Genomic DNA, 13,609 nt, shown 5'->3' with positions numbered 1-13,609 from the left:
AAAACTAGGATAGTCAGGTTCTGTTAAGGGCACAGGTGAGGCTGGCCAACATGAATTCATAGTGGCACCAAGCCACCCTACTGTGTAATCTGTAGCACCTGTATTCAACGTAAAAATGGACAGTTTGGTTAAACCAGCATTTTGGATCTACTAAGACCAAACGGTAAGGAAGATAAACACATTGTCAACAGAATTACTAAGGGATAAAGGATGAACTCTAAGTAATCCATTGAGAGATAACAGCAGTGGGATTACTTAAAAGATAGAGAAAACCACTGAGGTGCTAAGAAGAAATGGGCACGGCATGGGAAATAGAAATAACTGGCCAAGCAACTTGGAAAGAGGGGTCAGGGCTAAAGAGCGTTGCACTCTCATCTGTGAGGCAGTGCAGCATCAGGATAAAAACACAGAGTATCACAGCGGGAATGGGTGACAGAATCCGATGGGAAGAGGTGATCACTGCAGACCAGGTGTTCAAGAAAGTGAGTTCCCTGGTCATAGGCTCCATTTGGATGCTGAGGTCACCTAAGGTGAAGTCATGGACTGAGGTAGAGGACACTCTGAGCCAGGCACCCCAGTCTTCCATGAATGAGGTGAATGATCAAGAGAAAGTAAACAACAGCAATCAAGAGGGCTCCAGCTGGGTGGGAAGGATCTCCATGAAATGAGATGGGGGGACACACCCAGGGAGGACACAAAGCTCAAACCCCTGATCCTGAGATACACAGGGGACGAGAAGGAGGAGCCAAGGGAGAGGGCTTCAAGAATGGGATATCCCTGGGGAAGGGTCAGGGTGAAGGCAAAGGGAGGGAGAGAGGGAATGGCTAAGGAGAGGCTAACAGAATAGAAGAAAATGTTGACTATTGGGTGGTAACTGTAGCGGACACAGTGAGGGGCTGGTGGAATGGACGGTTCACAGGTAAACACAAGAAGGGAGAAAAAAACTCCGGGGCATAGCGTAATGGACATCATAAGGAGAGCAGAGAAGGGAGGGAGAGTGAGGTACCATGAGAAGTGCTCAACTGATACCTATTGAGGCAAATGGATTTAGTGTAAACCTAATATATCCAACCGGAAAACTTCTAATTGATACCACAAGTCAAGGATCATAATGACAACAACGATTTGATGACAATGAAGGGTGGTGACGATGACAGTAACTACCAACTCTGAACACCTCCAGTATGCCAAGCACTGCTGGAAGCACTCCACATTTCACCTGCACAGCAACTCTCTGAGACAGATCACATCCTCCTTATCTCCAGAAGGACTCTGTACGAAAGGAGGAAACAAACTAAACGGAAGTGAAAGAATTACAGGTGCCTCAGGACGCTGACTGGCTTTTTATTTTATTTTATAGCTATAACTCACTCAGGGCAGCAGGAACCACCCTGACTCATAGCTAGTGCACATTCAGCAACTTTAACCAAACGATATTCAGCCTGGAGGGGAATCAAAACTAGCAATAATAATTTACCGAGGGTTTCACTTTGTGCCAGATCCTCTGCATCAATAATCTCATTTAATCCTGACACCCAAAAAGAAGGTTACCTTTATAATCACTGTTGAAAAATGAAAAGACTAGGCTGGGCATGGTGGTTCATGCCTGTAATCCCAGCACTTTGGGAGGCTGAGGCAGGTGGATCACCTGAGATCAGGCGTTTGAGACCAGCCTGACCAACATGGTGAAACCCTGTCTCTACTAAAAATACAAAAATTATCTGGGCATAGTGGCACACGCCTGCAATCCCAGCTACTTAGGAGGCTGAGGCAGGAGAATCACTTGAACCTGGGAGGTGGAAGTTAAGGTGAGCCAAGACAGTTGTGGCCAATAGCAACTGAAAGCTGGAGAAGTAAAAAAGCTGAGTATAATCCACTCAGATTCACAAGTTTCACCAGGGACTGCCTCTAAGACTTTAATACTTGTGTATTTATTTAATCAATCACCACTTGCACAGACTACATGCCAAACACTGCTCCAAGTGCTCTACTAATATTAAATATCATTTTTGTCCACACCCACCTACGATGCATTATTATGCGCCCCATTTTACAGATCAGGAAACTGAGCCACAGAAAGATTAAGTAATTTCCCCAACTTTATACCGCCAGTAAGTGGCAAAGCTCAGTTTGACAGAGTCTAGCTCCAGAATCCATGCTCTGAATGGCTGTGGTTAGTCCCCAAGAACCTATAAAAAGTGCAGGTTTAATCCAACACACTGGTTTTCCCCACTCCACAATCACTACATGGCCTCAGCCTCCTTCTCCCAACTTAAAAGCATTCTTTGCGTTCTTCAACAGTTCACATTCCTCTGAACAGCCTTTTCATCACACTTTTTTTTTTTTTTTTGAGACGTAGTCTTGCACTGTTGCCCAGGCTGGAATAGAATGGTGAGATCTCAGCTCACTGCAACCTCTGCCTCCCGAGTTCAAAAGATTCTCCTGCCTCAGCCTCCTGAGTAGGTAGGATAACAGACGCCTGCCACCACACCCAGCTAATTTTTGTGTTTTTACTAGAGACAGGGTTTCACCATGTTGGCCAAGCTGGTCTCGAACTCCTGACCTCGTGATCTACCCATCTCGGCCTCCCAAAGTGCTGCGATTACACGCGTGGGCCACCGTGCCCAGCCTCTTCTCACCTTAAACATCACTGACCAAATTACAAACTCTAATGGCACTGCTGTATTTGTCAGCACTCAACACAAAAAAATCATAATTATGTATTTCATAGGTAATCATTCGCTTCCTGTCTCTTTTTTCCAATTAAGCTGTGACTTCCTGTATGTCTGACACCATGTCTGTCTCGTTCTTGGTGTATTCCCACCACTGAATTCCTACTAACCAGCCCAAAGTAAGGGCCTGGCACAAAGTAAGGTCTCAATAATTTTTGTTGAATGAAAGAATAATAGGGGACACTCAAGCTTCATGTTTTCTCTTTCTCTGACATATACCTCTGCTGGCTGCGCCCCCATCCCCACCACCACACCCTTAACAGTGGAGACCCAGTGTGGTACTGGCTCTACAAACAGGTATTGCCTGGCTCTGGGCGGATTATTTCCCCTCGCTGTCCTGAGTTTCAGGTGCACAACAGGGGTCATACCAACTCCCTATAGAAAAAACCTACAAAAGAGAGAACCTGCACCTCTCATCCTCGTAACCCATCGAGACTGAAGCTATTATTCGCTTCACGTTTGCCTTTCCAGCAGCGTTTAGCTCCAAGAAGGCCAAGACCCCGTCTGCCTGGTTCAGGGGCCTGTTCCCATCCACGGTACCCAGGCTTGCCCCCTGCCTGGCTCACAGCAAAAGCTCAGAAAGGATTCGCTAACTAAACGAAGCCCTGCTCTGTGCACTTCACAGGTGGGAAGAGAGGATCGTGCGAGGCAGGGGCTGCATCCCTGCCGGACTCTGAGCATGCTCCTCAGAAGCAGGCCCGCCTCTCACCTACGCCCAAGCCCCCGATGCAGGCCCCGAACCCCGCCCCCCGGAAGGTACCTCTTGCACAGGGAAGCATCTTCGCAGGTGCCGCGCACACCCTCGTCGTCCGCGTCGCAGCTCGAGGTGGAAGAGCAGGAGGTGAAGGACGACTCCCTCTGCCTAGTGGCCATGGGCGTGGAGGTTCCGGGATGCTGTGTCCGCCAGGGACATGGAAGCGGGATCGATAGGCGGCAGGAGACGGCGCGAGCCACGAGCAGAAAGCAGCAGGCGAGGGGACCGATCCACCTGACCCAGCTGGCGCGGCTCAGTGACGCCGCCCACGTCGGCTGCCCCAGCAACCTCTCCGCTTATTGGCTTCTCTGTGGAGTTGCTTGCTGGGCAATTATCCCGCCCTCTCAGCCTACGAAGTTGCTCATTGGATAATTATTTTGGCACCACCCACATAAACCGGAAATTTGACGATAGGAAAAAGAAACTAAACATCAGAAGCCGAGTACCGCAATGCTTTCTGGGAAGTGTAGTCTTAGGTGCCTAGATTTCTTCTTGCGGGCCACGGAATCTTACAGCTATAATTAACTCAGGGCGGGAAAGCTAACAGAATCCTCAGCATGCGGGCAAAGGGCAGAGAATCCAGCCAGAAGCAGCAAGTGTAAGTTGTTACGTTCAGTACGGGCTCAGTGTCATTCAGTTTTACAAAATTCTGTTGTGTGCTGACTCTGCCAGCGACTGTGCTGAGGGCTTTGCACACAAAATTGCTTTTGGAAATGTAGTGAAGGGGCTGGACGCGGAGGCTCAGGCCTGTAATCCCAGCATTGTAGGAGGCCGAGGTGGGCGGATCACCTGAGGTCAGGAGTTCGAGACCAGCCTGGCCACCACGGTGAACCCCGCCACCCCCCACTAAAAATACAAAAATTAGCTGGGCGTAGTGGCGGATGCCTGTAGTCCTGGTTACTCAGGAGGCTGAGGCAGGAGAACCTCTTGAACCCGGGAAGCGAAGGTTGCAGTGAACTGAAATCGTGCCACTGCACTCCAATCTGGGTGACAGAGCAAAACTCCATCTCAAAAAAAAAAAAAAAAGAAAAGAAAAGTGGTGAGAGAAGTAGTATGCGGAAAAATGATTCAACTGGAAGCCATGTAGCAGTGATAATAAATGAACTAGCGCTACCAGGTAGCAGCCTCAATGGCTGAATCTCAGAAACAGACGTTCAGTGAAAGAAGGATGTCTAACAATACTTTTGTAAAGTTCAAACCAAGTAAAACTAATGTTGTTTAGAGAAACATACATATATGGTAAAATACTGTACAGAAAAGCCAAGGCATGAGAAAAAAAAAAGAATCAGGATATTGGTGACTTCTAGGGAGCTGGGAGTGCAGCACAGTGAGAGAGGAGGGAGAGGCAGGGAAGAAGCACCTAGACACATCCTCCGTTTCTCAGGTGGGAGTGGCTTCACATGTGTCTGTTTCATTATGATGCATATTCAAGATGTTCTGGATTTATTTTGTAATAAATTCAGTACAAAATATATGTTATATATTCAAGATGTACTGGGGAAGTCGCCTGGTTTCTTGCTGGTTGTGAAATTTTATAGCTGTAATTAACTCAGGGCGGAACAGCTAGCAGAATCCTCAGCACTCTGGCGATGGGCAGAGAATCCAGCCAGAAGCAAGAAGTGTAAGTTGTATATGTATAATATATGTTTAATATACATTATAAGTAATGTGTTTGTATATTCCATTTTGTTATCTGTCAGTTGTTGGAAGCGGGGAACATACGTACTTTAAGAACTTTGAAATGCACTCAATTTTTTAAAAGGAAAATAAACAACAGAAACCCAGAATACACACCTTGGGGTGACGTCAAATATCAAATGCTAGCTCAGTATTCAGTGGAGGCACAAAATCTCACTGAGATTAGAATTGGGAGAAAAGGATTATGGAGTCACCTTGTGCCAGTTTAAAAAGTCTTCTTCCCCTTGGATTTGGAGACAGCAGCTGCTTCTCCATGTTCCTTTGGTACTGCTTGAATGCTTGACAAGAAACATAGGCAAACAATTGATATACGGAAGATGTGTGCTTATAGAGGGATGGCTAATGCATGGAACAAAACCTAGCTGTCATTAGGTGGAGAGAGGTAACAAAAGCTTCACAGTGGAGAAGAATCTGAGCAGAGACTTTGTCTTCCGTCTTTAAACACTGCTTTCAAATATTGCTTGTATTGGTTAGGTCTCTTGGTTATAAAACCTAAAAATGCCTCAAGCAAAGATAGGAATTGTCTCAAGGTAATTACAAGAGTTCAAGAGTAGAGTGGCTGCAGATTTGGCTACATCCAGGGGTTTCAGTCTTTGAGCAGCAGGTCGTGTCCACTGGAAGACTCCCCAGTCTTCCAAGTCCCAGAGGGAAAGAATACTCTTCTCCCAGTCACTGTGACCAGAGTCCCAGGATTGGCTCTGAATTATTCTGGGTCGCACTTCTTTCCCCAGAAATGGACTGGAGTCAGCGCCACTCAAGTTATAGTGGAGGAGTGCTGATTCTTTAAGGCAAACTAGGGCACTGTCACCAGCAGGTGGCGACAATGGATGATAATAAGGCAAGCAATAAAGGTCATGATGTGCTTTTTGTAGTCCTGCTTAAAAAAGATAAGGTACTGTTTCTTTTCTTTCTTTTTCTTTTTTTGAGACCGAGTCTTGCTCTGTCACCCAGGCTGGAGTGCAGTGGCACAATCTCGGCTCACTGCAGCCTCCGCCTCCCGGGTTCAAGCAGTTCTCCTGCCTCAGCCTCCTGAGTAACAGGGACTACTGGCACGCACTGCCACGCCGAGCTAATTTCTGTATTTTCAGTAGAGATGAGGTTTCACCATGTTGGCCAGGATGGTCTTGATCTCCTGACCTTGTGATCTGCCCTCCTCGGCCTCCCAAAATGCTGGGATTACAGGCGTGAACCACTACGCCTGGCCTGAAAGATAAGTTGCTATTTCTTAAAAACCCTTAGATACAGATAATTCAATGGACACAGATGGTATTTTGGGAAAAGTGGTAACCCAAACAGGAGAAAGGAATGCACTGGGATGAGGAACTTGAAGGTACAAGGAAAAAATGTCTAAAGGAAGGAATTTGAGGAACATAACTAAGAGAGCATAGTGCCTGGGCTCTGGTGGGGAGTGTGTCATGCGATATTGATTTCTTCAGTGATCAGAGTTTCCTCTGGAGGTCTGAATACTTTTCCAAATAGTTGTTTTTAGAAAGCCAAGCTTACAAACCCAAATGCCTAGAGGGCCAGGCCAGTAAAATCAGTGACTTGGGCCAGGGGAGGGTCTCACAGGACCTGGAAGACCAGGACCTACCAAAGAGGCTCTAGGCACAGTGTGGTCCACCTTTGTAGTTTTCAAGAAGGGCCTGAAATCTGCATTAAACAACCACTCTTACACCCATGGAACTAAACAAAATGCTTCTGCAGGTCACCAGTTGGCAACTGCTTGTCTGGAAGGACTCAGAATTTAACAGTTCCTGTTATTTTTCCTTGTACCTTACCCTGATATTACCCAGTTCTTTGCATTTGTTGAAGAGCAGCTCATCTTTCCATTTACTGAAATCTTTTTTTTTTTTTTTGAGAGGGAATCTTGCTCTGTCGTGCACACTGGAGGGCAGTGGTGCCATCTTGGCTCACTGCAACCTCTGCCTTTCAGGTCCAAGCGATCCTCATGCTTCAGCCTCCCAAGTAGCTGGCACTACAGGCACCCGCTACCACGCCTGGCTAATTTTAATATTTTTAGTAGATACAAGGTTTCACCATGTTGGCCTGGAACTCCTGCCCTCAAGTGATCTGCCCACCTCAGCCTCCCAAAGTGCTGGGATTACAGGCATGAGCCACCATGCCCAGTCCCGTTACTGAACTCTTAATTTAAAAGATCTAATAGTAATACTTATCAACAATTTTATGGTGGTTTAGTTTACAAAGTGCAGTGCTAAACCTCCTGGCTTGGTTGTCACCTACTGACAATGATCATTTCTTTCTTATAAAGAAGGAAACTTGACTTGCCAAATTGCACAGCTACCGAGTGGCTGAGGCAAGACTTGAATCAGGGCTTCTAAATGGTGGATCTCATGTCATTTTGAATACAGGAACTGGGCTGCCTCTTCACCAGGGAAGGATGAATATTTATTAATGTTCTTTAAACATCTGTGCTTATGAAGCTGTAAGGCTAAGTGCTTTGCATACATTTATCTCACACCTTTCTCACAACAAGCCTCAGACATGATGTTATTTATTCCTGATTTAACGGTGAGGATGCCAGAGATTAAAGGAAAGGGATTATTGAGTTAGTAAATGACAGAGCTGTGGACCCAAACCCAGGTTTCTGATTCTGAAGCAGCTATAAATTCTCATTACAGAGATCTAATGACCCTCTCCAGGAGTGGAGGACTCACCACCTCACTGAATTCTCACAGAGTCAAAAATGCATCTCTACCTACTGATCCCAGAACAGTCCCCTGCTGCCACGTTGAATGACTCTCATCTCTCTTCCTCAAGTCAGCCTTTCCTGTACTTCATGATTGCAAACCTTATCCTTATGTTGCCAGCAGTAACATTCTGTATCCTGCACCCACTCCACTGTGTCCTTTTCCTCCCACTGATCTTCACTCTGCCTTTTCTAGGGGAACGCCAAACAGTATTTCTAAGAAGAGGTAGGTAATGTGTGCTTTGCTTCGGTCTCAGTGGATTCTATCCAACCTCTGTATAGAGCAGGGGTGGAAAGAAATCCTGTGTCATCGCAGCTTCTTTTCAATCTAAGCTTTCATGGCCTTATTAGGTAGTTTACAAGTTTTTGTCACACAACAGGATGTTTTGCCTATATCATTCTATTTCCCTTTCTCAAATGTTGGAGATGCCATAATAATTAATGAAGTACAAACCCATTTTAAAATATCATACTCCTAGCTGGGTGAGGTGGCTTACTCCTCTAATCCCAGCACTTTGGGAGGCCAAGGTGAGTGGATCACTTGAGGTTAGGAGTTTGAGACCAGCCTGGCCAACATGGTGAAACCCCATCTCTACTAAAAATACAAAAAGGAGCCATGCATGGTGGCAGGCACCTGTAGTCCCAGCTCCTCTGGAGGCTGAGGCGGAAGATTGACTTGAACCCAGGAGGCAGAGGATGCAGTGGGCCAGGTTCTCACCACTGTACTCCAGCCTAGGTGACAGAGCAAGGCTCTGTCTCAAAAAAAAAAAAATCAGACTCCTATTTTCTTTGTGTCTTTCCTTAAAGTTAGATAGTAAAAGTGCAATAGACTCACAGCCCCTTATCTGGAAGTTTTGGGGCCAGATAAGTTTCAGAATTCAGACTGTTTCAGATTTTCCTAAAAGTAATAATGCACATATGTTGTGGTTACATAATACTCACTGTGAGCTCTGGGACAACACCCGATAATCAAACCTATTATTGTTACTATAGCAAAATGTAGGAATATTTTCTTTTTTTTTCTTTTATCAGATTCCCAAACTAAAATGTAGAAGTATTTTCAGTTTATGGATGCATAAAGATTATACATAGCTTCATGTCAACTCAGGTCAACTTTTGTTGCCACATAAGTTACAAAAAAAAAATACTTTTTTTTTTTTTAGAGCTTTTTGGATTTCAAAATGGTGGATGGAGACTGTGGACCTGTCTTAGTAAAGTACCTATTGAGAGTCTGTGAAATTTTTTTACTATATTTTCCATATTCCAAAAGGTTGGAAACCACAGTTATAGTGTATAAGCAGGGGTCACTAACTCAAGTGCAAGGGCCAGTAATATAAGTGAAGTGGGAGGGGTTGCAGGAAAGTAGGGAACAGGGGGACTGCAGTGAACTGGTGAGTACATGCTCATTCAGAGGGCAGAGCTGCTCTTCAGTTCTAGCCACATGTTGCGATGGTGAATGTGGGTGTAGTGTAGCCACATCTTCCATTTTTAATGATACTCCAGAATGCTGATTTCTGTGTGAAGTTTCTTGGCATTTAAATATTGGCAACCGAAAAAAAAAAACAAAAACCCCACTGTATTAGCCAAATAAAACATACCTTCAGGTTTTATCTGGCTGTGGGCTGCTGGCTTTACTTCTGGTTTGGAGATTAATGCTGATGGTATGAAAAGTTGTCAGTGTTGTTGGTAATTCTTGAGATGTGGCTGGGTACATATGTTTTATACTTATTCATTATACCTCATATATATGCTATATGGTTTTTGTGTATAAAAGATTTCATGACAAAAACAAAACCTAGACAACTTGATAGGCACTTTCTTTTGGACCTGCCTTCTTTTCTGGCCAGTGGGAAATATCCTTCTTTATCGACAAATTTGAAACTTTAAATTGTTTTTATCTTGGAAAAGGGAATGAAAGCCCCACTTTAAAAATAGGAGCTGTCATTAAAAGTAGTTTAGTGGCCAGGCGCTGTGGCTCATGCCTGTAATCCTACCACTTTGGGAGGCCAAGATGAGAGGATCGCTTGAGGCCAGGAGTTTGAGACTAGCCTGATCAATGAGCACCCCCCTCTCCCCCTCCCTCTCTCTCTCTCTCTCCATATGTATATATTTTATATCTCTCTGTATATATATACATACATACATATATACACACAGACACACATATATCTTAAAAGTAGGAGTTTAAACACACACACACACAGTAGGAGTTTAAAAGGTTAGATTGTAATGTTACTACCTTTCCAGAGCCATAGTGATCTGAAGTAACTTTGGGTATTCATCCTTATATTGGGACAGAGAGATGTCCTTGGTCTCCTCTCTTATCTTTTCCCTGGGTGATCTCAGCTCCATAACTGTCACCTTGTGGTTGATGAGTCTGTTTTATGCCTCCAGTGCTGGCATCTCTTCATCCCTAGAGTGATGCTGTCATCTCCATCTTGAATGTCTCAGCTGACATGGCCTGCTAAACTTAAACTCATAGGTGGGACAATCGCTTGGGCCCAGGAGTTCAAAACCAGCCTGAGCAGCATAGAGAGATTTCGTCTCTATTCTTTCATTTTATTATAAAAAATATTCAAAATAAAATGAAATTGAACCCGTGAACTTCATCCTCAAATTTGCTTTGTTTCCCTCTGTTCTCTAGTCCATAAGCCACCAAATTTTGGCCTGTAGGGTAAATCTAGCCCATTACCTGTTTTATAAAAAAAGGGTTTATTGGAACACAGCCACACACTACAGCAACAGGTTTGCGTAGTTGGAATAGTGATTTCTATGGCTCACAGGTCCTATAGTATTTACTCTCTGGCCCTTAATAAGAAGTATGCTGACCCCTGCCCTCGGGTATTGAATGCCCTCATGTTACTGCCTATTCACTTGTCAGTCCCCCTATTTCTCCTCTGTCCTCTCTACCCTGGCTGTTACTGTGATCTGGCAGTGCTGCCTCCTTGGTTATCTTTTGACTTGGTCTCTGCTTCCCAGTGGCCGTCCTTCCTGTTACCGTCATCAGGTGCTGATTGTTTCTCAGCTGCACTCATAATTGTCATCCAGCTGGCTTTGCTGGCCCTTCTGTTTGATGTGGTAGTCACCATTATAATGATTATATCTGTTCGGTCCTAAATTATTTCTTTCTGATTAATTCTGTAGAGTTTAGAATTCCTACATTTATAGGAAGTTAATATTTATTTTCAACAGTATTGCCAAATTTCCTGAAATGACAATGCTATCATTTAATTTATTCTCCAGAAAGTGGTGCTGCACTCTGATGCATGTCATTATGCATGACATGATGAGTACCACCTTTTGCCACCACCTTAGTTGCTTACATATGTTTTTAAAATGTGCTGGCTATTTAAAGTTTTTTCATTAAGGTGGAAATGAATGTGTCCTTATATTTGTATTTCTTCATATGAGTTTTCTGTATGTGTCATTTGTTTATTTAATTGCCTTGGAATTGTTTAGTTATGAATTTCATTATTCAGTTACCAATTCCAGTCAACAAATGTCTATTAAGAACTTGTCAGTGAATTTTCAAGCCTGGCATGGTGGCACATGCCTGTAATCCCTCAGCACATTGGGAGACTGAGGCAGGTGATTCACTTGAGGCCAGGAGTTCAAGACCAGCCTGGGCAACATGGCGAAACCTCATCTGTACTAAAAATACAAAAATTAGTCAGGCATAGTGGCATGTGTCTGTAGTCCCAGCTACTTGGAAGGCTAAGGCACGAGAATCACTTAAACCTGAGAGGCAGAAGTTTCAGTGAGCTGAGATCATGCCACTGCACTCCAGTTTGGGTGATAGAGACAATCTGTCTCAAAAAAATGAGGAAGGAAAAAAAGAACCTGTCAGATGTGGCTGAGAGGAGACCAGTCTGTGGGTCACTAGTAAAGAGTAAGGATAAAAAGGCAAGACCTTGAATATCCTGTTAAAGGTGGACTCCAGGCAGTGGGAACTTAGTATAATTTTAAGCAGGGCAGTAAAATTATCAGATATTCATCCTAGGAAGTGGACCCTCATAGCAGTGTGGAGCACAGACTCAAGGGAGGCCAATGGTAGAAACAGCGAGATCGGCAGGGAGTCAGCTGTACCAGTTCGTACAACGGACAGGAAGGAATGGACCACCGCCATGGGAACAGGAGAAAAAAGGAAAGAATTAGAAAATATCTGTTGGTTCACTGGATATGCAGTGGGTGAGAGAGAGAGATCAATCATGATTCTGAGGGCTCATCCTTGAGTAATAAGGATATAATGGAATATATTGAGTTTCTTTTTAGACATGTTGATTTTGAGAAGCCATGGACATCCTGGTAGAAGTATCCAGCAGACAATTAGATAAACCGGTATGGAATCAGGAGAAAGATGAGGTTAGACATAGACATTGAGAAGTCATTGGCATACCAGTGAAAGTTGAATCATGGAACTGGATAAGTTTGTCCTGAGACTGCAAGCAGAGTGAGATATCCTGTTAGCCAGGCATGGTGGCTCACACCTATAATCCCAGCACTTTGGGAGACTCAGGCAGGTGGATCACAGGTCAGGAGTTCAACACCTGCCTGGCCAACATGGTGAAACCCTGTTTCTACTAAGAATACAAAAATTATCTGGGCATGGTGGTGCACACCTGTAATCTCAGCTACTCGGGAGGCTGAGGCAGGAGAATTGCTTGAACCAGAACCTGGGAAGCGGAGGTTGCAGTGAGCTGAGATCATGCCACTGCACTCCAGCCTGGGCTACAGAGAAAGACTCTGTCTAAAAAAAAAAAAAAAAAAAGAAGAAGAACAAAAAAGAGCTAAAATAAATAAATAAAGAGAAGATCCTGTTCGCTGATGATGGTATCTTGGAGAACATTCACATTTAAGAAGTGTCAGAACAGGAAGCCACAAAGGGACTAAGAAAGAAGGTTTTAACATTAGGAGGGGAATCTGGGGAGAATGGTATTAAAAATGAAGATTGCAGAGAAAATGTAAAGAAGGAAGATGTGGTGTTTCATGTTTATCAGACACTACAGAGAGGTTAAGTGAACAAAAAGTGTGCACTGGATTTAACAGTTAGAAAATTGCTGGGACATGAGTGACACAAGATTTTGTAGAGCTTTCAAAAACAAGCCAGTGAACAATGAGATGGTGATAGGAGTAATGAATTCTTTCAGAGACTGCCTATGAAAGGTAGACAGATAAGGTGGTTGGTCGCTGGAGCAGCAGAAAGGAGGATGTGACATGCCAGGAGATGTGGGCATACTCGTGTGCTCAGGCACAGAGACAGATGAGAGACAAAGCAGAATGGGAGATCCACAGAATGAGTCTTTGAAGAAGGCTGAATGGATAATGTCCAGGGGATGTTAGCCTTCAACTGCAGAACTGGATCCCTTTTCCTCTGAAATAAGAAGGAAGGAGTAGAGATGAATGAAGAGAAGATGCTGGGATATAGGCAGGGGATTTTGGGTCTTGACTGCTTGTCTCTAATGTCTTCAAGAGGGTGGAAGACATGCTCATGCCTGAGGAAAGTGATGAAGATTTGGAGGGGCCCTTAAGGAAACTGATCTCAAGGGAGTTGACCATGGACATTTGATGGCATTTGGGGCACAACTGCTTAAACGCCGATGAATAGGAGCTGTTGAAATGAATTGGAGGGTATCTATAGGACAGAATTCTACTTTTAAAAGGAATAAAATGGAATCATTCACATTTTGAGAGATCTCCAAAGTCTAGTGATTTTTTTTT

General features: G+C 44.2%; 1 protein-coding gene and 1 long non-coding RNA gene across 2 annotated transcripts in view; one reads left to right on the top strand and one right to left on the bottom strand.

The window, feature by feature from the left end:
* The window catches only part of LCMT1 (leucine carboxyl methyltransferase 1), a 69,745-nt gene extending 65,994 nt beyond the window's left edge, over positions 1-3,751 (bottom strand). The window contains exon 1 of the mRNA XM_021672324.2: positions 3,493-3,751. Within this exon, the coding sequence (XP_021527999.1) occupies positions 3,493-3,605 (113 nt within the window). The 5' untranslated portion in view covers positions 3,606-3,751. The remainder of the gene's footprint in view (positions 1-3,492) is intronic.
* Positions 3,752-3,936: 185 nt separating this feature from the next.
* The window catches only part of LOC135269043 (uncharacterized), a 30,396-nt gene continuing 20,723 nt past the window's right edge, over positions 3,937-13,609 (top strand). Inside the window, exons 1-2 of the long non-coding RNA XR_010337378.1 lie at positions 3,937-4,084; positions 7,824-8,117. This is a non-coding gene — a long non-coding RNA (uncharacterized LOC135269043). The remainder of the gene's footprint in view (positions 4,085-7,823; positions 8,118-13,609) is intronic.

The sequence above is a fragment of the Aotus nancymaae genome, unplaced genomic scaffold (assembly GCF_030222135.1).
Source record: "Aotus nancymaae isolate 86718 unplaced genomic scaffold, 86718_ANA_hifiasm-v0.15.2.pri h1tg000049l, whole genome shotgun sequence".
In the NCBI taxonomy this organism is placed as follows: domain Eukaryota; kingdom Metazoa; phylum Chordata; class Mammalia; order Primates; family Aotidae; genus Aotus; species Aotus nancymaae.
The sequence above is the reverse complement of the archived record's forward strand: the minus strand, read 5'-3'. Positions and strand labels throughout refer to the sequence as shown.